The 26,487-nt window shown below is 37.7% G+C and overlaps 1 protein-coding gene across 7 annotated transcripts in view; it reads right to left on the bottom strand.

Moving 5' to 3' along the window:
- Window positions 1–26,487, bottom strand: part of MYOF (myoferlin) — a 135,890-nt gene that overhangs the window by 34,821 nt on the left and 74,582 nt on the right. For 3 of the 7 annotated variants that reach the window (XM_063434992.1, XM_063434994.1, XM_063434996.1), the window contains exons 16-30: window positions 23,223–23,305; window positions 19,368–19,418; window positions 17,798–17,922; window positions 15,009–15,122; window positions 12,995–13,172; window positions 12,351–12,475; window positions 11,501–11,607; window positions 9,828–10,020; window positions 8,874–9,029; window positions 8,066–8,197; window positions 6,675–6,838; window positions 4,643–4,757; window positions 2,871–2,976; window positions 2,499–2,641; window positions 706–876 (exon numbers count right to left, since the gene is read on the bottom strand). In XM_063434992.1, the coding sequence (XP_063291062.1) occupies window positions 706–876; window positions 2,499–2,641; window positions 2,871–2,976; window positions 4,643–4,757; window positions 6,675–6,838; window positions 8,066–8,197; window positions 8,874–9,029; window positions 9,828–10,020; window positions 11,501–11,607; window positions 12,351–12,475; window positions 12,995–13,172; window positions 15,009–15,122; window positions 17,798–17,922; window positions 19,368–19,418; window positions 23,223–23,305 (1,963 nt within the window). The remainder of the gene's footprint in view (window positions 1–705; window positions 877–2,498; window positions 2,642–2,870; window positions 2,977–4,642; window positions 4,758–6,674; window positions 6,839–8,065; window positions 8,198–8,873; window positions 9,030–9,827; window positions 10,021–11,500; window positions 11,608–12,350; window positions 12,476–12,994; window positions 13,173–15,008; window positions 15,123–17,797; window positions 17,923–19,367; window positions 19,419–23,222; window positions 23,306–26,487) is intronic. The other 4 variants (XM_063434993.1, XM_063434995.1, XM_063434997.1 and 1 more) reach the window with 2 other exon arrangements.

The following is a 26,487-nucleotide window of genomic DNA, read 5'->3' as shown; positions in this document are numbered from 1 at the left end:
AAAGGTAAGTTTTAACCCTTTTCCCCTTTCCAGAGCCGGGCGGGAGGGGGTCCCTGAGGGTGGGGGCACCCTCAGGGCACTCTAGTGCCAGGAAAACGAGTATGCTTTCCTGGCACTAGAGTGGTCCTTTAACCAGATTTTGAGGCTATGAGCCCAAAGACAGAAATCTGGTAAAGCGCATTTACGCCACAAACCCTTTTGCTTAAATTGCAACCTCAATTTGACATACCGCACATCATCCAAAAAAACAGCTGCTGTCTTACACTGATCAGTGTAGAAATAAATATCAAGAGTGAATTGAGGAACAAAACAACCAAACAAAAAACAAAAAATACAAAAACCTCAACCTTTTTTTTTTTTTACCAACTTTCTAGTCAGGTCGTCAATTCACGGTTTAGTAAATAATTCCATACGCTCAAATATTGACCAGGAGTAATAGAACTTCATATTATACCACGGATACTCTGATTTGGGGTGAATAAGCTACCCTTCAAATTTGCAGTGTAAGAGATGGTTGAGGTGTCCAAGGTGGCAATAAATGTCTCAAGAAGTGCAAGACCTAAACCCTTCAATGAGCGGAGATTCTTTGGGTGAGATATCAATGAGACCCTGCAAAACCCCCTCACCCATTAAAAAAGAAAAAAATGCAGGCCCTTACATCATGTGAAATATAATAAAAAAAGAGTGACTATCTTAGATACTTACAAGAGCACCCTCAAGTTTGAAGATTGCAGATGCCCCAAGGCGGTCAGCTGGAGCCATTTTTCTTCTCCAGCGTCTACGACGGAACGTGTCAGACTTGCGTTCTTTCATATGAAATTTCCAGCCAATGAGGGAAGCATATTCCCAGCCTTCCCGATCTTCAGCGGAGTACACCTGTGTTGGTAAATTAATAAAATATTGAAGAAGTGGTTTCACAAAAATGTAAAATGTGCAGACTAACAGCAGTCCTGACCCATGGACACAGTTCCTGGGTCCCATGAAAGTCATTGTATCCCAACACTGGAGAAGAATGCCACACATTCTGTTACTCTGCCCGATCTTCCTGGTTTATTGTGATTTTTTTACAACAAATTTTCTGAGGCTATCCATATACAAAAAACAATCAATGGCAATAACCTGATGTAAAAGTAAAGCTATGATGTGACGGTCATAAAATGCACTGTATATGTATATGTGGCTGGATGTAGAGGTGTAAAATAGGTATTATGAATTGGACATGTTAATTTTGGTGTATAGATCACGCCTCTGAAATCGCACTACTCAATTATTTGACATGTAGGAGTTAAACCATTTGTTTTTATGCCTGTAGTACACCTTTAATTATTTCCTGGCAAATTCATTTCCGATGGTCATATAGTTGTGCAATCCCATAGCACCCTCTAGTGTTAGAAACCCAAATCTGTCTCACAATTCCAAAGTATTTAAGGGGGTTTAGCCACTTTCCTAGAACTGATAACATGTTACATCATGAAGGATGACTAGACAAACCCCCATCAGACAAAGGCTTTTCCCTTTTTTTTTATTTTACTATTTGTTGATATTGTCCATTAAGTTCAATGTGTCCTCATGGAGTAAGGCAAGGTGGGGTAGAACAGTTATATATTTGTTTTAAGTTAACATACCTCTCAACTCCGGGGTCCTGCGTATTGGGAAGCTGGTGGTAGGCAGGTAAAGGGGGTAAGTCAGTGGCATGGTTGCTTCACTAGCTCTGCCCCAAGGGGATGGATCTGCAGGAAAGGGGTGGGTCAGCCTGGCGTGAATGCATGCCACCGAGGGTAGACCGTGCTGGGAGCACTGAAATTGTGTCCTAGTGCCCTAATCATCGCATGAGCAAATCTCTTGATTCACTCGTACTATGAATGTGGGGGACTGTTCCCTGGTTTTCCCAAAAACCAGACACCAGGGCCGAATGTGGCATGGGACCCAGAAATTGGTACTGTCCCTCTGAATTCGAGACAGTTGGATGACATGAGTTAATGATTACAGAAAGATTACAGTTCAGTTTTGCACTCATTGGGGACTCCTTAAAAAGTTGGTTACCCCTGTAGTGTTGGGTATAGTGACTGAATAAAATCATTGTAGGGTTTACTCAAGCTACTTGAACAGTCAGTGGATACTCTGTGGAATAAGCCCTGTACTTAAAAACTCCCACTACTTTTGCAGAGCATAAGACAGATTATTTCTGTGTGTCATTATTTGCTTTTGTATTACAGTGCCAGTCACCCACTTAATTTGTCCCCCTATAAAGGGTTAATTTGTTTTTACGGATTCGTAAGAATACTCTTTTCCGTCTCATTACAGATTTTGCCTTTTAACAGCAAGGTGGATTGCGAGTGAAGGACTCACCTAAAATGATTACCTAGATATTGGCAGGTGAGCTTATACTTTAATGGCTATTGAAACCTCTTATTTAAATTTGCATAGGGATTTGGGGCAGGTATTTTTTTTCAAGTGGTACTGTAAGCATCAAAGAGCCACCGGGCATTTATTCACACCTTTGTAGCTGAAACTGTGGCATTTGGATCCTTCTTTCTCTGCCGGACTAGTCTTCGCCGTCTGTGGGTATGATACATCTTTTCTGCTGCGCCCCACGATTTGGGTTTACTGTCTGGGGGAATTGTGATTCCATACTCCCAACCTAGGAAGAGCAACATAATGCTAGCACAAAGAAAATTCTAAAACATTTTAATAAAAAACAAAACAAAACAAAAAAAAACTAAATTTCAAGAGGCATGTAAAGTTATTTTCTACAATAATTATAGGAAAATTACTTGGTAATAATTTTGAATTGTAGACACTTCTGTTATGACAGTTCAGTTTCAGAGGTTAGGAGAATAGCCTTAAAGCCACCCTCAAGATTGACTTACCCTTTTCATCCACAGCTCTGTTTATATCATAGATCCAAGCATCATCTTCCCACATCCACCCAGGAGGAATAGTAATCTCGCCAGGTGAAGAAGTCTTTTCTCCATTCTAAAAAGAATATCGATAAATAAAAAAACATTTATAAAAAAAAAAAAGAGCTGAAAACATACATGCACATTTAATTAAGAAAATAAAAAATAAAGTTAACTTTTATTAAGTTAACGTAAAAGAATTAAGTGTGATAGCTAATTATCCATTATCCAGTTTTAAGAAGGAATAATTTTAAAAATTTACACAGAATCTCATGATTAAATAGAATACATGCATATATATTTATGAAATTAATAATAATTGATTAGATTAATCCATTCATGTACTAAACCTGGAATTTCTAATTTTATTTGGAATAATGCGGGATTAATGGAACAGCACCAGTGAATTGTCCTTCATTGGTAAAAGACAAGACCAAGCAATACATGTGGCAAAATATGGCAAGTCCTATCAAATCTAATGGTCACCCTGCATGGCTGCACTTGCAGAATTCCTTATATTCAGAGGATACATCTTACCAAGATGGTAAAATACTACATAGAGCTACGGACGGACACAACCGACAAGACAGAACAAAATCCCACACCAATGGGGATGACACAGCTCAAGCTATACATAAGGTAGGCTCCAAGTCCAAGGCTTGGGCAAACACGTGAAGACGGTCATGAAAAAAGGGGACATAACCTATGCCACCTGTTGGAGTGGATTGGGAAATGGGGAAATGTAAATAATATGCTTACAGGGTACAAAAACTTGGGGCGATAACTTAACCCCATGACCTCAACTACATCCAAGAACCTCATGTCACACAAACTGTATACTCATTATTACTATGACGGAGACCTGCGTGTCCCATTAGACATACCTTTTGTTATATGTATCTCTTGTCAAAACTTCAATAAAAAACAGATTTACAAAAAAAAAAAAAAAAAAAATACTACATAGAGTATGAAACTTAATCTAAACTAAAATGGTCCTACACAAACGTTTGTTACGGTGTTCATACTAAAAACATTTTTTACATTGATCTTCCTGGTTAAACAGCGGTATTTCCATCTTCATGTGCCCATTATTTATGAAATATCAAATGTTACAAACAAAAATATATACACCGGTATATTTTTTTGAATTACATTTTTTTTGACAGGGTTACTTACTAAAATGGATTTTAAGATTTAGTCGAAAATAGATAATTTTTCTAATACGGCTAAGTCAATTCCAGTTTTCACTTTCGCTATTATGGTCTTAAAGAGGCACTGTCGCCCCTCACCCCCACCCACTCCAAAAAAATAAAGTATTCATGAAGAAACCACCGTCTTACAGGATCCTCCATAGACCTCAATGTTGTAGTCTCCTGTATGCGCAAGAGAGCTCAGCAGTGATGTCAGCTCATGGAGCTGAAGAGGAAGAAGATGGCCACGCCCACAAGTGACCGGTTCAGGCAAATAGAACTCACCTTTACCTGCCCCCAGATCGGCAGTGGCGATATCTGCAAAGTCCCCATACGGTGGCAGTCCCGCTTTAAATTTGAGATTTACTTTGAATTAACTTTCAATTCCCAGTTATTCTTACATTAGTGAATAACCCTGTATATCTACCAATTTCAGCCAATACACAGCTACCTGCTTTGATGCTCAAAGTTGTTAAACCTACAAGATTGAATTTAGAGCTAAAGCCATTCCTGAGAAAGGTGGACTTTATTTAATATGTTGCAGTGTCTTACAGCATCGGTGTAGGGCTCCTCTGCTTGCTTCCATTCACCCCCTGGATAGCGGCTTTCATTTTGATACACTTCATCTGTAAATTCACTGTGGCCAGCATCCGCCTCGGTCAGTAAACTGCAGGTGACAAGACATACAGTCATGGAACCAGAAGCAACAGCAAAATAAATACGTATTCACATGACGTAAAACAGTAGTATTGTCAGATGAGAGCCATTTCTTGATTCAATCGCCTTTAGAACTTTTAATGGTGCCACATTATGGCAGAGAACACTGACAAAAGGGTTAGCAGCAATTTAGCATTTCTGAGTTCTGCTTCGCGTGCAAATATTTCGGACGAATAATGAGAACGGTACAACCTCACATCATTTAAAAGACTGAAAGGGCTGCCTCAGGTGTTGAAGAATTCTTATTTTTGTCAAACAGCTTGAAACCTGCCTCTGCACCATAACCACTACATTTAACTTTGGAAACTGCGTTTAGACCAGTGGTTCCCAACCCATACCTAAAGTACCCCTTACAGTCTAGCATTTACAGATTACCCAGTTGTGTCTAAGGTGTTTTTAGAAAGAATGGAAAAAAATAATAAATAACACTTAAGACAGTACTGGCTCACGTCTACTTGAGGACTGAGTTTGGGACCCCTGGTTTAAACCAACCTTTTCATATAGCCATACAAGAACTGCTCTCTCTCTACAAAGTCTTTATTTACTGCCATCTAGTGACATTATTCAGTAATGCACAGCAGAAAAGAATAACAGTTGTAGCACAATCGAAACGACATCAAAATGAGCACTCTGTATAGACACACAGGGTTAAAACTTGGTGCAGACATCTTCCATCGACTCAATCGATTACAACTCATAGCTAAGGGGGGGGGGGGGAGAGAAAGGCTTTAATAGAATTATCTATGTACAAGCAGGGGATTTAAACTAGATTAGTAATCACATTAAATAACTGAAGACTTTGAGTTCAAGTTATCAAATCAACGTACAACAAAGGAATCCGCTAACTGTGCTCCTTTAGCTAAATAGCCTGAGATGGCGGTAAAATTCAACCAGCCATACAACCAACACATTTTTCTTTTTTTTTTAGGACTACAGCATATGAGAAAATAACAGAAACATGGTTGGAAAATGACTGGGTTATGGGTAAATTTATGTAACGTTTGCATAGCCATTTAGAGAATGATATTTAAGCTTCTAGCATTTTTTTGTCACATCAATTGACTAAGAAGTGAAACTTTGATTATATTCCAATTTAAGTGAGCTTTATCCCTGGATGATGAAAAGCTGTAATATGCAAGAATAATCGTTCATTAAGAAATAAAAAAAAATTATGCCAAACCACAATGCTTTTCCTAAACAAAGAGTAATCTTTGTTAAAGTGCCAGTGTTACCCAAACATTGGGTATGTATGTGCAATAACTAGTATTCAAATAGCACCTTTCTCCCAGTGAGACACAAAGCATTTTCAGCACACGCTCTTGGGATTAAACAAATCAGCAGCTGAATAATAATAGAGGTTATTATTACCCAATGGATGGTACTCATGGACAATGGATTTGAACCTGTGACCTTTGTTTTTGAACAGGCTCTGTAGTCAGGGAATTTACCAATGGTATATAATACCTTGAAAGGATTATATATTTATTGGTTTTAAATCCTTTAGTTAAATATTAATAAACGTTTCTAGCTAAATTTTGATGCATGGCTAAGCAAAAGTATTTCCACATAAACCAATTTCTTCACAAAAACAGCAAAAAATGTTGTATGAAAAATATTTGTCTGTTGATATTATGGTTTTAGATTAATCTCTTGAAAAAAACATATTGGGGACAGTACCACTTTAATAGGCTATATACTCTATTTAAGGAATGAAGGGGTGTTTCAGTGTAGAGATTTGAGAACTCAATGGTGCGTGGTTTGAATGTCATTTGTGAATTCAGCCCACATACAAGGTTTGCCATCATTTTTTATTTATCGTATGCTGGACCTAAAAATCTTGAATGTTTCCCTTCACTAAACACTGCACCTTGTTTCAGGATCTACAGTCCAGTCGTCTTCCCATTCCCAACCCTTTGGTGGCAGGAAGCCTTCTCTTTTCAGCTTGATTGTTCCGGTGACATCAGAAAATTTAGGACGCTTCAGAAGGCCGGTGGTCCCCCATTTTCCAATCAACTGGGCTTGATTCTCGTACTAGTCAAAGAAAAACGAACACAATGATTTGTAACTCAAAGAGCACTTTTACGACAGACCACCTGCTGATGAAGTGTATATGAAGGCTTTACCCCAATTAGACCACATCCTTAATTAGTCAGGCTTCTACTAATGTTGGATACACCAAGTAATTGCATTGTACGCATTATATGATACCATAAAACCAGCAAGAGTTAAATGTATTCCACCACACTAAGCCAATAAGCTTTCAAAATGATTTAATACTAATAGGAAAAAAACAACTGTCCAAATGATTTATCTACAAACATCCCCATAGACTTTAATGGTGACTTCTGTAAATAAAACATTTTGAAAGTTTTTCTAACAGTATTGACTTATTTAGAAAGCAGATTCAATTTTTGTTTTCTTCAAACAGACACAAGAATAATATGTACAGTGGTGGAACTACCGCTGGTGCAGCTGCACAGAGGGCCGCACGCGAGGGGGCAGATTGGGTGGCCATGCACTTAGGGCCACCTGATGGGTGTTGTAAAAGAAGCCTGGCCTCTTTTTAGCATCAGCCGGCTGGAAGGAAGTGATTTCAGATACTTCCTCCCAGATACATGAGCAGCAGCACGGTAGGGAGATGAGGCACAGCAGGAGTGGACAGCACAAAAGGAGGGGGAGAGCATTAGCATCAGACCCACACTCCAATCAGTCTGAACCAGCAACCCTCCTGCACATAAAAGGTATGTTAAGGAGGGTGGATAGAAATTCTGACATATATGGGTGTGTGTCATGGTGTTGAAGTGTGTCAGTGTGTGTATGTGTCAGTGTTTGTATGTCTGTATGTAAATATGTATGTATATGCATATATCCCAGCAAACACCAACACAACATGCAAACACACCCCTGCAAACACAAACATTACATACAAACACACCCCAGTATTAAAACTCCAAAATTATACACAATCACCCCTTCATTCACATACCAACACTGCACACAAATGTACACCTGCATTTATAAGCAAACAGTACAAACACACCCCTGTACATAAAATTACACCTTTACATGCACACATATACTCTATACAGAAACAAATTATAGATCTACAGCTGGCATAGAATATTGAGAGTTGTTCAACAGACTGATCTACCTTTTGGCCACACTTGTGCAAGAGGGGAGCGCAAAACCATTCTTGCACGAGTGCCTTCTCTACATTAGTTTCACCACTGCGTATGTATATATACACATTAAGCATACCATTTCTGCATAAACGCTGAATGTTCCTTCGGCATAACTGTTGAATTTATTTTCGACTGCAGACAGTCCCAGCCAAATGTTCAATCTGACCTGAGCTGGAATCTTTATACCATTATTCTTGTCGAGAGGATACTACAATAAAGATGAGATTGCAAGAAAGAAGGGAACATTAATGATTTAAATACAGAATACAGCGTACTTGTAAGAAAGTGTAGGTTATAGCAACAAAAATTATGTTTATTTTGAAATAAACGCCATAATAAAGAGCCCTTCGACATACTTTTGGTAAATATTTCATTTACGGTAGTGCTTAACTTAAGGTTAAGAGGCGCACAAGGGCACAAACTATTACTTGAAAACTTACTGCATTATTTTTAAGAACAAATTGGGTCAAAGAGTGTCATTCTTTATAAAGTGAACAAGCTGAACTTAAATCATAAAATTCTTGAATTCTTTCTTCTGTCATGGCGAGAAAAAGCATGTTAACATACAGCATATACCATAGTCATAACGCAGAAATCTCTTGACTTCTATGGGACACACGTGATACGATATAGACTTGCCTTAGGCAATATTTTCCTCTGTCTGCATCGTATGTGCCCAGTAGCCATAACATTAAATGCTACATTGCGCTCGTCTGTGAATAATAGCGTAAAATTAAAATGCGGAGACTGAGAATTTAAATGGGCATGCCACCCGGCTGATAATACTATAAATAAAAAAAAAAAATCAGTCTGAGCAATAAGAAAGGGGGAGAAATATGCTCTTAAAGACCTATTAAAACATTGTAGTAGGATGCTCTGCTCACCTGTAAAAAGACTGTTTGGGTTTTCCCACAGTACTTGCCACAAGCTTCGGGACTGGTGGTGGAATACAGGACTTGATGGGCTGGAACACGAGCGTACGCCAACCTTTTCTCTGCCCGAATCATCCAAATAATCACATCTGGCATGCTGTTTTGTGGCTGAACAGAGACAATGTTTCCAATAAAAGATTTTAAATTTAGAAATTAGATTTAGAATAAATGAATTCAAATTCAAGCGATGAATGGAAGCATGCAGAGAGAAAAAAAAAAGTCACACCACATATATGTGTAAAGATAAAAATTACAATCATACCAACACCATAAACCTGCCTTCCAGTTAGTTTGTCTATAATAGATTTATAATATTCAAATGATGTCGGACCTGGAGAATCTGTTAAGTTAGGTCAAAGTTGACAATCCCTTACAGACCTCCAGACTACAACTTTATAAAGATGATTAAAGTTCAGAAGTCAAATGACATGCTCAAAACACTATCCACAAGACAGGACATTGTTTTGTAGCTAAAACAGGATTTATAAAATATATATTTTCCAGGTAATTTATACCATCGAAAGGTGAGATTTTACAAATGGAGGGTAATCATAAAGAGACTAACAAGCAACACTTGTGCACAGTAGGAAAGAATTGCGAGAGTAATGATGTATAGGGAGAGCAACTAATATCAACATGTTACTAAACATTCTATCAGGAGAATCATACTTACACAAGTTAGAAAACTGAAAAGATTAACAGGGTTATTTACTAAACAGCCAACCAGGAAACATTCTGTAAGCCAGCTATGCTTGGAGTCTGACTATTCTGACCTTAAATATGAAACTCCCTTTGAATTCTAACTTTAGCAAATAACTCCGTATATACGGTCACAAACAAGACTGCCGAGGAAGAAACATTTACATTTTGTACTAAAGAAAGGAACATTATAAAAGGATTACGGACCTCTTCGGCCAGTTGCTGTAATTTCTCACTCCAATCTTCAATCTCAGGCAGAGTTGCCTTAACATCAGTTGCTTCACTTCTTATTCTTACTGCGGAATCCATGATGAGCTTTAGAGCATTGTTACGAAGCTTCTCCAGCTGCATGTCCAGCATTGTGACATTGGACTTTCCTTCATGGGAAGGCAGTGGTTTCCTAAAGGGTTCAGATTGCTTACATTTAATTCATTGTGAATAAACATAATGATCTTGGCTCAATAATGGCCCAGAGAAAGTAAAAGACATTTATAGAAGCTATTCCTCAGACAAGTCAGTCATAAAACATGATCTATTTCACTAGGGCACATGGAATTCTTCAATGAAGGTAGAGTTACTGGGGCAACATCAGTAGGCTTGAGATTAATCTTGGTCCAATGTTCATAGGTATGACTAAGGGCTGATGGCTTAGAGGATTTTTTAAAAAGATATTTTAAATGGCATTATTCCTGCCCTGGACTTTTTTTTTCAGGGGAAGGGGGAACAATATCTACCCCTACGGACTATTCTTAACTAAAACGAACTGAAACAATTGCAAGTTGTGTGACATTCTGACTGGAACAGCAACACTATGTATCCCACCGTGTCTTAGCTCAGGATTAAGGAATTATGTTCCAATGGAGAGACCAATAGGAAATAATACTATTTTGAAAAAAGAATCCCTTAAAATTAGGGGGTCCTAAGTTGGAACTCTGCCAGTACAGATAGAGAAGGAAGCCCTACCTTTATTGGTTCTAGGGAATAAGGTAACAACAATGACCAGGACTGTGAGAAAAAGGTGGGGGTAGTGCTAGGGTATATGTTGCCAACACTGGGTGCCAGTGGGCTAGGTAGGGTCAAATTGTCCAAACTAAATAAAAGCCTCCAGATAGCACTCCAGTGTCCAACAGTCCCCAAAACACCTACATACACACACACACACACACACACACACACACAGAGTGAAAGCAGAAAGTACTAAAAGAGGTAAAGGGGGAGTCTGTTGGCGCTATATAAAGGGCAATAATAATAATAATGATAATAATAATAATAATAGGGATATGAGAATCCTAATTACCCACTTCGAGGGTTAATCCCTTTTCTGAAGCTCGGCTGTAGGCTTTTTAAGTAAATTCATGGAGTCCTTGATTTTTATTTGGACTCCTGATTTGTACTTTTTAAAAATATATAAATATATATTTTTTACTTTATATAGAAATTAAGTGCTTAAGTGAATCACAGGAGGCTGATAGGATTAGACATACAAGGTGAACACAATTACTTTGTAGGGAAGTGAGCATGTTATTAGTTCTGACTGTACAAAGCATGGTATGTCCTACACACATTTTGAAGTTGCGGATTAAGGTTTTGCAACTGCACAAAATACAAGACTTTATAGTTCTTAAAAATACAAATCAGCCTAGTTATAGTTCTAGCAAGGAGAAAAGTAGTGTCCATTTACTTAGTTTTAACAAAACGATTTTTAGATCACTTTTCTTCGTTAAAGAGCTGATCAGTTTCTTTTCAGCAAGCAGTGACAAGAATAATTCACATTTTTTTCCAAATTCGTCAGGGAGAAAAAATGTGAACCCAGAAGAATTTTTGCCTAGCCCTAACTGTTGACCCCAAGACATTTGCGCAATGAAAAATACATTACATACGCAAGATCTTCGATGAGTTGATCAATCAGCTGGAGCCATATCTCTGCCAGACGAGTATCAGGAAGCTTTGCTTGTATGCCAGATTTAAGGGAAGATATATTGGTTTGCTGCAGAGAAATGAAACGTTCAAAATTGTGTTAGTTGACACAGATTACAAATTAGTCACAAAAATGTCAACTGAAATATTGAGAGAATTATCAAACAATGTTGGCCAAATAAAGCCCCTTATGAACAGATACAAATTCAAACTGTGGCTGAGTTCCTGAGTACAATTACATGAAAAAAACAAAAAATATTTCTATTTTATTTCATAATTTAAGTCACTTTCCCCCCTACACTTGGTCTACAACTTCTGAGTAGGCAGTCTCTACCATTTCAGATTGCTGTAGGCTACATTTTCAGATTGGAAATATATTACAGGCGATAAAGGCAAGAATTTGCGGAATAGAAGATTAACCAACCCTTGACCTACATCAAATCAAAGCTATTGTAGTCTTTCTCCTTTTGTAGAATGCCCAACATACATATTTAAACAGGTATAAAAATAGAAAAATAGACTCATGGACTACGTGGTTGTGCATGTATGAGTTTGGCACAACTACTCCATTTTCTTGAAAGAATATTAAAATAAAATTGTGATTGGGAATACCATGCATTTTGGAACTCAAACACAAAATCTTAATAGCAGTTGGAATATCAAGTTTTGACCTATCCACACAGACACTTTATATTGTTTAATTTACTTCATTGGAGGGATCGGATCTCAGAAATAGGAAATGCAATAAGCCATTTGAAATTGAGTTTTTAAAGTTAATATTCATACAGACGAAATGGGGCAAATATTGCTTACCAGTCGATCTGCCATGGCCAGTAGAATATTGACAATGTCTAGTCGATGGCTGATATCCTCCCAGTTAGAGGTTAGTGTTACCACGGGTTTTTTAGCAGACCATGGGAGGTAGTAATAGTAGCTGCCTGTGTAGAGAAAAATGTGACACCTTTGTAAAATTTCGAGGCTCTTGCAGGTTGCCAACACAAATTTACATAAAACAGTTCCCCAAAATATGGCATTTTAAGTTCAATTTCTATAGGACAATATTTTAATTACCCCGTCCTTTGAAGGTGAATAAAATTGCTCACTCATTACACCCTGTGTGCAACGTTACAAAGAAGAAGTTGGGTTCAGTGATGGGTCACCACAAAGGTGACTCTCAGTAACTGATGCCACGCTTATTTTATGCAGTCTCTGTATCCGTAAGAAAATAGAGTTATGGCAACGAACATGTAAATTTTACTTTATTTAATCCTCTAATATATATATATCTATATTTATTATCTCCATTCTCCTGTAACTACATCATTTTTATACAGGACTTCATGTTAATATTGATCTCTTTTAATTGTCTTTTACACATTCTTTTATATTTCTTTAGATTTTCTAATACTTGGTTTTGGAGGGGGCAGCTCATCAAGTTGTTTTATTGAAATACATACCATCAAAAACAGCGCGGCTGTATTGCGTTGTTGAAGCAAAAGGTTTGCAGGTGCTATCAAATTTGTTGCCATAGTTGCCAATGCTAACTTCAAATTGTATGGCTTCACCAATGTCTTGCAGCATGGAGGCCGAATGGAACACGGCGCACAAGCTGAACTTCCTCCTTCGCTGGTATTTCTACAGAACAAAATATTTTCCACATCATTCAACTCAAGAGAACCATTATTATAGTAAATAAGTCATATTAGTCTACAGAACAAACTATTTTCTGGATGGCTGCAGTCTAATCAGTCTAATTTCCTGCTGTAGTTGACTATGACATTATTTCTTCAGACGTAAATGTTGAACCATTGTTTGGCGAACTTGTAAAACCGGTATGACCACCTTTTACATGTAATTGAAAACCATAAATGCACATTTTTACTCCAAAGAAAGCTCACACATCCGCAGGTATGTAATTTTACAACACATTTCTGCTATTCCACTCAAGAATGAGAACCTTGTGCAACATTTTTCGTTGATGCCTTCACAGACCATGAGATATCCGGATCTCTACAAAAAAAATTATTTGCATAGAGGCAGAGTACTGCAAGTACTACAAACAGGTTTCTTGAATAACTTTCTCAATAAAGACGGATAAATATGGCAGAAGCTTTGCTTGAAGGTAAATATAAGAATAGATCTAAATTTACATTTGAGAGGCCTTAAAGCCAAAATACTACTGGCAGGCCCTCCACCCATACTCTATGAATAACAACAGAAAACAAAACATGAAACTGCTTTCTGTGCAGGGCATGGGAGGAAAATATTTGGGGCATGGAGGTATGGCATACTTAAAATGGATGGGCTTTTACCTGAAGTGGCAGGCCTTTCCTATAATACTTTGCCACCTGTGGCTGCTAACAATATAATGCCTATAGTTAGACACACTCTGGTCACCAACAACTATAAATCTTTCTTTAAAACTAAATATACAAAATAAAAACTTGAGGAGCTCTGTAGAGCTAGAGCAAATATAAATACGTTACTTGCTACCTTATTAAAAGCCAGGGAGGTGTTGCTGCCTTATTTATGAAAGTGACGATTTCTGTTGTAATCGATACTTTTAGCATCTGTCCAGAAAATTACAAACTCCAGACTTGTAGCACTTCAGTAAGTGTTTTAAGAGCGTGTGAGGTGTTAATCTATGCTTGATACAGTTACAGTTTAATATAGAAATAAAGCTAAACTATAACTACCCACAATCTCTTCAAATAATCATGCAAGAATGAGCATTAAGAGAGCCAGGTAAGGGGCGGGGCCAGCTGACACCTGGTGGTAATCATATTTGTTATTATCTCATGATTTTAGCTTGATTCTCATAATCTAGTTATTTACATTTACTATAATTGTCATTATTTGTGGCAATCAATATCAGTGCATAGGAAATGCAATTGTTAACATAACTTCTTTCATTGTCAGGCTATATATGTTTCATCATTATTTTTCCTGTTAAATAAAAAAAAAAAAAAAAGTGCTGTATCCGGTAAAGAAAAAGGTTTGCCTTCTAGAACCAGTGTCGAGTTCTTAATTGCTTATAGGCTCTTACCATCTAGAAAGTATCTGGTATGGCACTTTGGGAACACTTAAAAATGTGTAATTGAAGCTTCACTTAAATCTAGAGCATGGAAAGTTCACCCAATCATTAATGGCTAAATCAACAGCTGTTCGTTAACTATATTTTCCAGGATTGTCTGGCAGACTTTACGATAAAATATATTTGAAGAACAAAGCAATCAGTCAGTGTTATTTTGTACGAAATTAATTTCACCAGCCCCTTGATTGTGGAGGTTTAACCATGACTGCCATTAGATATTTGTTAGACCTGTACACGGACAAACAAAATAAAAATTGTGTCGCCCGAATAGTTTTTTCAGAAAATAAAAATGTAGCCTGTCCCTGTTCCTATTCATATTAGGTATAGATGTCTAACGGGTAAAAAAACAAAAACTTGTCTGTGATTTTATAGATTACCTCAACCACAAGTAGATCATCGCTTGGGATATCCTCAATCTTTGAACTAGGAGTACCATCAAGTTTGGTGATAAGTTCAACCATTACCCTTCCTCTATATGAAACACCTTCACCCTAGAAAACAACCACAAATGTTAGATGTAAGTTTGGAACAGTCTGGTGAAGCATAGCATGAGTAAATAACCCTGACATTACCATGAAGTTCCTAAATCATAGGCTTCAAGTTACTAAACTGTATTAATTCAACTTTGGGCAGAACATTTACACAGATGGCTTGGAATTAAACATTCTGAAACAAGACATTTCATACACTGAAATTAACAATTTGGAATGCCAAACGTTTTACCAAGTAAAGCGATTAAGAAGAAGATAATATGCAATATATTCTAGCTCTATCGCAGTAGCCATTCTAGAGTGATTAAGTAGTCATTCTTGGCACTGGATGAGATTTGAATGAACTGGACCACATTTTTGGTTGTCTTTGCTAAATAAAATACAAAATTAGATGAACGATAAAAAAATGATCAGGTGGACTTGGGAGTTAAAACCATGTGTTATGTTATTGGCCAAATGCCTTGCCTTGATGTTTAACCCCTTAAGGACACAACTTCTGGAATAAAAGGAAATCATGACGGTATATTTCCGTCACGTGTCCTTAAGGGGGTTAATCAAACAACATGTAACCGGCAGCTAGCTCTCCAATGTAACATAGAAGCATAAAATGTGATGGCAGATAAAAACCATTTGTCCCATCGAGTCTGCCCAATTTTCTAAATACTCTCATTAGTCCCTCGCATTATCTTATAACTAGGATAGCCTTATGCCATTCCCACGCATGCTTAAACTCCTTTACTGTCTTAACCTCTACCACTTTAGCTGGAAGGCTATTACATGCGTCCACTACGCTCTCTGTACTTTAAGATTGTCCAGCAATCATCCTAAAAGCAAACATTGTGAGTCTTGTAGTTCCATACCAACATGTTTGCCATCAACATCAATTGAATGTGTGGTTATTCAGATTATCTCATTTGAATGGACATACCAGACCCCTAAAGCACTTCAGCTTGTCTTTATTTTACAAAAAGTAAAGATCGTGACAGAAATTAGCATTTTATAAATTATCTTTGTTATACACCCTGGCTGTCAATCACACAAATGCTCCTGTTACATCATGGTTGTTTAGCTCTGTGGAGTTAAACTTAACAGACAGCAATTGCAAAGACTTGGCTGCATTGGGAAGTTTGTGATTGGACAGACACAAAGTCTAGGTGAGCTTGCAAAGACTGCAGAGAAGAGCTTTATCAGATGGTTTAATATACCGGTATATCCCCAATGAATAGAATACATAATTAAATACATGAATGGTTTCATTGTGGGTTTAGCTACTAAACAGTGATATTTATTTTGTATATGAGCAGTGGAGTGTCCCTTCAACTGCTATTGGTTGCAGACGTAAATCACCTGGTCTTCAAACCATGAAAAAGTAAATGTAGAAAGCAAAAATTGTCAAGTACGTTATAGACTCACCTGTTTGCAACCAAAACCCATTTCCTTCTTAACGGATACATTTATATAACCAATTCTACTATTTCATGTAAAGTTAAGTATCCCGCGGTCCATTCTCAATTACTTTTAGCTTAAAATCCAATATGACCTCTCCAACCCTTATGACGCATTCTAGCTACATTTAGACAATAACTTGAGATTTCAATGATATAATAAAATAGGTGGGCTTTCGGATGAATTCCATTACCACCAAATCAAGTCCTATTATAACGCAATCAAGGGTAAGGACCACGTACCACTAGGCCACTAGGTAACACAAGAAAAGTACGCACAGTTCTACACTCTATGGGGCTTCCCCACGCGCCCTCGACCATGTGACCAGGACAAAAACGACAGAAACTAGAGAGGCTGTGGGGGAGCGGGAGAGGAGGGATGCAACCCAGATGACCACACGCGCCTAACTTAGGATGGGGGCACAGACACCCAAACACACGGGGGTACCTAGGCCTCAACCAACCCAGTAGCCTAGCCTCAAAACGCCGGAGGCCAGTTCGCTGTTCAGCCACACTAGACCAACGTCAGGTTTAAACCAATCGTTGCTCCCAGACATGCGGAGCATGCATTACCAACTATAGCACATAGCTTCAGCATTACCTTTAGAATGGGGGAAACAAGCGGGTCTCTGGCACGTACTAAGATAACTATACTCTGTCCGATTATTAAGACACTTCCTGACCAATGTACCATTCAAAATGCCTGTAATACGTCTTTACTGTTAAATAAAAATTTTGATTGACAAAAAAAAAAAAAAATAGGTGGGGTTTCTACTTTTCTTATGTATCTTCTCAAATTGAATTTGTTTTATTATTAAAAATATGCGAAATTAATATAATATTTATTATGCAAATTTCTAATAAAAACACATATATATATATATATATATATATATATACACACACACACACACACACACACACGATAAGGCACATAGAAATAAGGCAAGTAGAAATCATACCTATTTTATTCTATCATTGGAATCTCAAATTATTGTCTAAATGTAGACTCTATGTATAGGACTTGGAACACAATTAAGCCAAAACCCCAAACTTATAACCTTTAATAAAGAACTGTGCGATTATAAGCTGCACAATGTTTCCCAGAATTGTTACGGCAATCGAATATGAGAAACAAATGCATTTTGAAGAAAAAAAAATTAAATAAATAAATAATAATAAAAAAAAAAAAAGGTTGCACTACAAGCATATAAGAAAAGAGAAAATTACCTTCCCAAAGTTCAAGTCATCATATGGGTCTGGAAAGCCAGTATATTCCCTTGGACTTCCATAAAGGTTTAAATAGCAAGGTCCAAAGGTTGGTAAAAACCCAAACTCCTGTTTGTCACTCATACCTGTTTATAATGAACAAATCAATGTTAGTGGGACAAACACATGAACAATAGAAGACCATTTTATTCTGAAGGTTCACTGGTTTGAAACAATGGCTAAAAACATTTTATCCAAATTATAAAGTGGATTTTGATTTTAACTGGAAATTGCGTATAAATTAGATCAGGTTCTCTACAGATTAAAATGGTCTCCTTTTTAAACCATATGAACCAAGGGTGTCCACTATTGGCCCTCTAGCTCGTGCAAGACTACGTTCCCAATAAAGGTTTGAGAAACATAGCTGGTCAACCATTAAGGGGCCATAGTTGGACACATGCGTAACATTTAGAACATTATAAGGGCATGCAATGCATTTTAAAGAGATATTTTACACAACATGACATTAGCATGAATGCTACTTATATTCTTAGTCTGTTACGTCAGCACAAGAAGCTCTTTTATCGTTAATACAGTTAGTTTGTTTATACAATATTTTGAAACAAAGCTCCATGAGGACAACAGCTTCCGTGTGTTATAAAGGCAGGCACAGTTACAGTTGGTATTAGAAAACACACAATGTCATGCATGGAATGTCCATTGCATAAGGGTTAGAAAGAAACGTTAAACATCAGTCACAGCAAACAGATTCTGATTTCATGGTTATTCACAGAAATGTAATAAAAAAAAAATGAAATCGCTAGAATTACAATTTTAAAATATGCAGCATTTCCTGGCATCTCGTATTTTAAACTTTTGCAACAGTCTGCTGGGGGGAAGATAAGGAAAGACAAAAATTCAAACCACAAGCTGTGGTCTGCAAGAAGTAAAAATTCAGTTAAATAATATTTCTTACTCAACAAAGTGAAAACAATGATGCCAGGAAAATGTATACATATTTTGAAAGGTAATTATGTTTTAATTAATTTAAATCCAATTAAAAGGAGAAAAAAATTACTGTTGATTATTCCTTTAGTTAGAAACTGAAAAAACGCTTGGGTTTAAAAAATTAAGACTTCTAGATTAATTTAACTTTCCATTCACAATATATTTTGTACATAGATGTTCAATGATGTGTATACCTTTACTATTAGCATTTACTATTAAATTTAAGTTACCAAAATACATTATAGCCAATTACATTTCTAGAATAAATTAAAAGTTGCTCATTTCACCTTCCATGTAATACAAAGACATATTACTCAGACACAGTTTGCAACATAAATGAAAGAAATAAGGTAAAAGGATTCACACGATTCTACAGAGAAGCACAAAAAGCAAGACGACATTTTTTCAAACTGTGCAATCACTGCACATAGGCTCCAGTGCCAAAACTGTTTCAATGTTTAAAATGTCTAACAGTATATGTTTACTTTAAAAAAAAATTAAAAAAATTAAAAATATTTAGCAGCACTCAATAGATTGTGTTAATTACAGTTTGGGCAATGGAATACCAAGAACAAGAACACACCAGGATATAAACCTTCAGACGATGCAGACCCAACTCCCGTAGAGTCATATTCTATATTACAAAAAGAGAATGGTTAAAACGTTACATCTTATATAAAATGCACACAGGGGGTTTAACCTATAAAAGAAAAACAACTTTGTTCTAAATTATGTGATGCCAAACCAACTGTTTCATTAGGTCGATTAACAAATTCCATTGGTAGCTGAAGAATTGTTGGGTTTAAAGTTAAACTTATTGACTTAGGCCAAGTGGACCAAAAAAAAAATAAAAAAATTGTTCTTTATAGATATAGCATTCTTTATAGATCTTGGCTCTAGAAGAGGGGGGAAATCATCATGAATGTATAGCCAGGGCAAATCCAAATGACATCTCAAGCTATACTAGTAGTTTTTTCTCCAAGTCATTGAAACTCAGCGTATTGAAGCAAAGTTAAGTGACAAAATCCAAACCAAAGCAGTAGTCCAATAGCATTGCAGTTCATCATTCTTATACTGGTTTTAGGATCCCAAATACTAACCCATTTATTGAAAATCTGTTGAGAAAATTTTTCTGACAAAAACTCAAGTGTAATCTTTGTAATTTCCCTCTACCCCCCAATGCATTAATAACAGAACATATTAATCATTCTTTGTGGCCAAGGACATCATTAGAAACATCGATCCGTTATTTTCACAAGAAACTGCAAGGGGGACTATTGCTAGTGGTTTGCCCAACCTCATCTGGCAATAAAAAAAAAACAACAATGTGCTTACACTCATATGATGTGCCAAGAATATTAAAAAAAAAAAAAAGCCGTGAGTGGTCTTTTTTTTGTGGCTTGTTAAGTAATAACCATGAACAAATATACATTGACTAAATGCATAAATATTATAATCAACACCTCCAGGACAGGAAGGATCAGAATAGAGAGGATAGGGGACAAATGCTACAGTTAATCATACAAACAAATATACTCACATGAAAAAGCCCATACGAAAAGGCATGGATCTATCTGTTCATTAACAGGCAGAGATAGCCAACCACACAATGTATCTCATGTTAAAATAAATACATTTGTAGTCCCTGTTGCTGTTCTCAGGTTCAGCATGAATAAATGCATTATATCCTCACGATTCTGTTAAACTACCAGCGCATTTCACTGGGCGAACAGAGTTAGATAGATACAGAGTAGTTTTAGATCGTAAGTCATGGAGTAAACAGTAGGAACTTGAAGGATGGGGATTCACGTAGTAAAGGAGTTACAATTGGACAGTACAAGGCTTCTTGGCCGATAAAGTCCCTAGAATATTGGCTGCATGACAATAATACTAATAGGAGTAAAGTTTTATGGCATAAGATTTATTAATTCATTTTAAGACCAGAAAACATTTTTCCCCAAAAGATTGAACACATCAGTCTACACCAGGGTTATGTACTCCAGATGTCAAATGCTACAACTGCCACAATGCTCCCACAGTCCAAGAATCCGGGGAGATGTAGTCTACACCAATCATAATGGCTTAAAGCCACCATTAAAACAGTTTTATTTTGTTTTGCGATTTCAACGTGAAATTACTACCATACATTAAATGTTTACCCATTATGTTGTCCCTGAAGCCTTTATTTAAAATGTGTTAGATTTACAGAAGTTCACCTTTAACATGCTTTACAGGATGGATCAAATGATGCTCTTATGCATGGACTTCAGTTATAGAAGGTTAATGTAAATACAAGCGAGATCAACATTAACCATGTATATTGATATTGCAAGGGATAAAACAGCAGCATTAAAAACACCTTCTTGAAGAATAAAAAATAATATATATATATATATATATATTTATACAAACTGGGAAGTTCAGAAAATTATCTGAACACAAAGTATATGTTTCTACAAAAAATATATATATAAAAAAATTAATATACCTCATAAACAAATTAACATTAACAACACTAACCTTAGGACTGATACTATACAAGATGTGTAAAAAGTATTGATACACCACTACTAAAATATTCCGTGCTATCCAAGCTTACAACATGTCAGGAGGCTTCATATTTTGCACAATCTCTCTTTACTAGCTCCGCAGCAGCAAAGAAACACAGAAAAAAAAGAACCAATCACAAGAGAGTAGGATGTACATGAGGTATAGTGACAATCACTTCCTCTTTCTTTGCTGCTCCATCAAGCAGACAGGTCAGAGTTTTACTCTTCTCCATTACTTTATGTTTCTATTGTCTCTTTTAAAGGTTGTTTCGGTCACTATCATCTCTCATTCTCCCATAACCTTAAATGAACTGTTTGAACACAGATTAACCCCTAAACCCTTAAGGACACAACTTCTGGAATAAAAGGGAATCATGACGGAATATTTCCATCATGTGTCCTTAAGGGGTTAATGCTCTCCGTCAGAGCTGTGGCCAATACTCAAGAGTTCATACCCTGTGCACCTGGGGTGAGGCCCCTACTATATATATTTTACTACCCTGTGCTACTGTATGGAGGCATGCTGCTACAGCCTCGTAACTGCTGGACAAGGTTTCCAGGACATACTGCTTAAAGAAATTTCTCACACAACCTTGAATTAACAGTTTGAGCACAGATTAGTGCACTACATCAGGGCTGTGGTCAACACTTGAATGGTTCATACCCTGTGCACCTGGGGTGAGCCCTCTACTATGTGTGTGCTTCTGAGTGGAGGCATGCTGTGGCAGCCTCTGTTTACTGGGTGAGCCCCAGTCTATTTTATTTGGCCACTATTCAGATTACAACCATGCAGGGGTTTCTGTGAGCATTGCCTGCTACTATGGTAGTCTGATAGAGTCTGATCAAATACGTATGGGGAATGTGTTCCATTATTTACCTGGATGATATACTGTTTGGTTCAGAGAATTCAAGACTGCGTCAGCATTCGCGATTCTCTGTGGTCCGGCTGGAATCGTGTTTCGTAGTGGATGGTCCACTTCTTAGGATTCGGAATCGACTCTGCGTCTGGCACCCTGAAGCTATCCTGCCCTTTCTGTTCACTTTCCTTATATGTCTCACTGGTCTAAGGTAGGTCGGGCTCTTAATGTTTTGTGTTTACATTGATGATTTTATTTCCATTGGCTTGGAACGGTCATTGGAGTTTTATATGATTGTTGTTCAGTTATCAGATTGTAGTTTACAAGTTCCTACTATGAAATGATGTATACTGTGTGTTACTTGGATTTAAACGTTCATGACTGTCTAAACCTGTCACACATTCTCATTTTCCGTTTGATTCGTCCGTGAAGACGTTTTGATTGTTTTGTGGAATTCTCTGGAAGTTTGCTCCTTCGGATTTAGGAGTTGTTGTTATTGCTTGTTATATGTTTGCTTCTGCTTGAAGTCGCTGTCTGAAAGAAGAAGTGTTTAGGTCACGATACCTCATGTACATCCTACTCTATTGTGATTGGTTATTTTTTTCTCTGTGTGTTTCTTTGCTGCTGTGGAGCTAGTAAAGAGATTATGCAAAATACTCACCTCCTGTCATTACTAAAATTAAGATTATTAGTACACTAAAGCTAGCATAATCTTCAATTCGTGTGCTGTCAAATTGCCAACAAATTAGATACTGTCCCACTTATGTTTTGATATTATAAAATACAGGTTCATAATTTGTGTTTATAAGTTTTCTACAATATTACAGTAGTCGTAAAAGCATGTCCTAGATACGTACAATACAGAGGTTTAGCTGCAGAACATGGATACAATAATTGATAAATTTCGTACATGCGAAAAACAAACAACTCTTGATCCTGAAGGAGTAAACGGCTCGTGTTTAACATGATAACATTAGAACCTGTTTTGTTTAGTAAATACCAGGCATTATTTTAGAAGGAGACATTTCTTACCTTCCATCTCTCCTCCAGAAGCAGCAATTTTTGAAAGGCTAAGATTAGTTGTTCCAATGGCATCATTCTTCGTAATTCTGTCCCTGTAAGAAATTCATGGTTAACCCCGACATGGACCAGCACTTTCGAAACTAAGGAACATCACAGCAAGGGAGGAATTAAAGTAATGTGTAAGCCAACACATTAAACTATAAATAAATTAATTCATTCAATTTATTGCCATTTAGGGACATCAATAGGTTACAATTGTGTACATACATACAAGCACAAAATATATATAAATTCAGAAATAAGCTGCAGATATAATGTTGTACTAAAACAAAAAGTAATTTTATTGCAGACAGGAGGCTCATATTATGCAATATTTCTCTTTACTACCCAAACAGCAGCAAAATGGGATTAATAAACTTTGTAGAGCAAATTAAAACCATGAAGCAACCAAGCATGCCAACAATAATACATTAATATCCAATCAGCATGTACAATACATAATAAATGGCGTGACCCCCACCTGGACAATTAAGTATTTATACCTGTATAATGATCTTCCTAGCTAAATGATATATATTGCCCGGTTTGATATACCATCCATTTTTTTTTTTTTTTTTTTTAAATTCTTTATTTTTGAAGTGCAGGTAATTACATGCGACTTGTCACGCCCCAACAGCTTGTGACAGGAGACAAAATACATAGCTTATAAGCAGTAAGGCAGTGAGAAAACGTGCACAATTTTTTTGTTAAATTAAGTAGAACGATAAAACAACAGATTATAATAATCAGGCTACACTGGCTGACAATAAGAATAGTATAAATGAGAATAAACACTTGCATTACATGCTGGGTAGTTTGGCTACGGATCCTGAGCTCTCTAGCATACTATATATGAAAATATCAAAAACTACAAAACATGAAGGTAACAGGCTGTATTTTGCTATTTGTGCAGTGTAGAAATGCTAGGCTAGTCGTGCCTACAACAGAGCCAGTCCTATAACTGAGCTAGTTACTTTTAAGAGTATGATGTGCATAATGGTGCTGCATTTCTGAGAAGGGAAACATTTATATTTGTACTAAAGCCAGAATTGCTACAGCTTATATGCTTGCTTGATAGTTAACAGGCTAAGCCTAACACAGTAGGGCACCGTACAAGATCATGCTAGGCTTCAATAGTACGTGGCATAGTTGTAAATAGCATAACATTTGGTATACATGTAGATGACAAGATATGTTGCACTTTTTGTTTTTTGTGTAGTAGAGATGATGACAAGAGTTATAACATGAAATTCTAAGGAACAGAAGTTTAGTACAAGCTTAGTGATATAGATATCATTGTTGATATTATCAGGGTGGCCCCACCACTCTCTCGTGGACAAGTTAAAAGGCAACAGTGGGGGGGGCGGGGCCTGACCATCATGGCGGTCGGACGAAATCTGTGAGAGCTCCTCCACAATCCGGCGTAATCTGTCTAAAAAGCCTCCGAGGGCACTCTCATCCAGCTCTCACCGGGACTTACCCGTCCTGTGCTGTCACCAGAGAGCCTAGGGTTGGACCTGGGACGAGCCGACGGCCAGCTACACCCGAGACACTAAGGGAGGCCTAGCGGAATCATTGGGCGGGAGAGACGGCCGCTCTCCTTCCCGGTGCGGCTGGGCACGACCTTGGTGCAGAGACCTCCAAGTGCCCTGCTTCCCCCCCCTCTGGACCGGGGGGGTCATCCCGGTTCCCACTTAACCAGCAGACTTACCTGCCTCGCTGCCTCATCGCTGTCGGTCCAGCCACGTGGAACCAACCAAGATGGCGGACACACACTTAAACCAGGGACGAAACCCGAACCCGACCCTGCAGGCCTCTTCAGCGGGCTCTGATCAGAGGCTGGAGGAAATCTTTGCGCGCTTCTGGGCTAAGCTGGAAGCTAAACTTGGTGCCACTCCACAATTGACCCCAACAAATGAGCAAAGAGAAAAGCATGGAGAGGTGAGGCCGGCCCTGGGCGCAGCAACCCTACCAGCACCTAGCAACACTCGACCTAGCCCACCCAGACAGCGGGCCCCAAGAGGTTGTAAGCCAAGGCGTCGACCACACAAGAAGACCATCGCCACCAAAGTTCCCTACTATCCCCTTAACGAGATGGACCGGGCTAATCACACACCTAAAGTTCGTGAGATGAAGGCGCCGGCCAGCATGCATGCCTGGGTTGGAGACTCCGACCTCCCTTGCTCCCGTTACACTGGCTCACAGGCGAGATGCGACTACCCCGCAAAGTCTCTCCTCAGACACCACTCACGGGACACTCTCCTACCACCCAGGGGCATCGGTTGAGCGGGTCTGAGATGGACCAGCAGACTCCATGTTGCTATCCCGGATCTGTGTTATAATTTTATTTTCCTGTGTTTTCAACCAATCTTACGTTCATGACCTATGCAGAGATCTATGGATAGCGATTTATGGATAGCTTACCACATTGTATGCCATAGCGCTTGCATGACAGCCTAGTTAATAGGATATAATAGTTGATTGCTTATATAAACTGCCTGTGTTACACTTAGCCTGACAGGCAACATGTGGAATAGGTAAGCGCTATAACAACCCTTGTTTTATTAACATTTGTAGGCATAGCACAGCTTCATCGCTTAAAATTATCACTGTAACTTGCTTATGGTTTAATAATCACGTAAGGGTAATACTTACTAAAATGTGCCAAACATGAAACCACAACCGCAGGTTAATGAGCCTAACCTTTGTGTTTCTCAGCCATACCGTTTTAATATCATTTTAATCTACTCGGGTCGCCTATATCTACAATGGCTGCTTGGCTTACTCGTCATTGCTTGGTTATGTTTAACTGTTTAACTAACTACAATACCTTGATTACAAAAATTCGTGCTAACCCTCAAATGATGCAAAGTAATATCTTTACCAGTTTTCGATGCTACTCAACATGTATCATTAAATGTTCTGCAACCCTCGCATTCGCTGTTGTGGCGATGCAGGATCCATTGTAACTATATGCACGTGCAAAAATAAAGAATTAAAAAAAAAAAAAAAAAGGCAACAGTGGGATGTGAGTAGCTAGGGATCTGGGTTTACAGTCCACATTACGGATCACGGTCTGTCCACAATTTAACGTTGGGGTTTTTAATGTGGTGGGCTATGTAATATTATTAGCTATATTAGACATGCTGGAACCCCACAATATTTAAAACGAACAAGGGGAGAAGGAAAGCGGAGGACTGGTAAGGTGCTAAAAACATTGCAGGAGTATAGCCCA

Source organism: Pelobates fuscus, chromosome 10 (assembly GCF_036172605.1).
Source record: "Pelobates fuscus isolate aPelFus1 chromosome 10, aPelFus1.pri, whole genome shotgun sequence".
Lineage (NCBI taxonomy): Eukaryota > Metazoa > Chordata > Amphibia > Anura > Pelobatidae > Pelobates > Pelobates fuscus.
The sequence above is the reverse complement of the archived record's forward strand: the minus strand, read 5'-3'. Positions and strand labels throughout refer to the sequence as shown.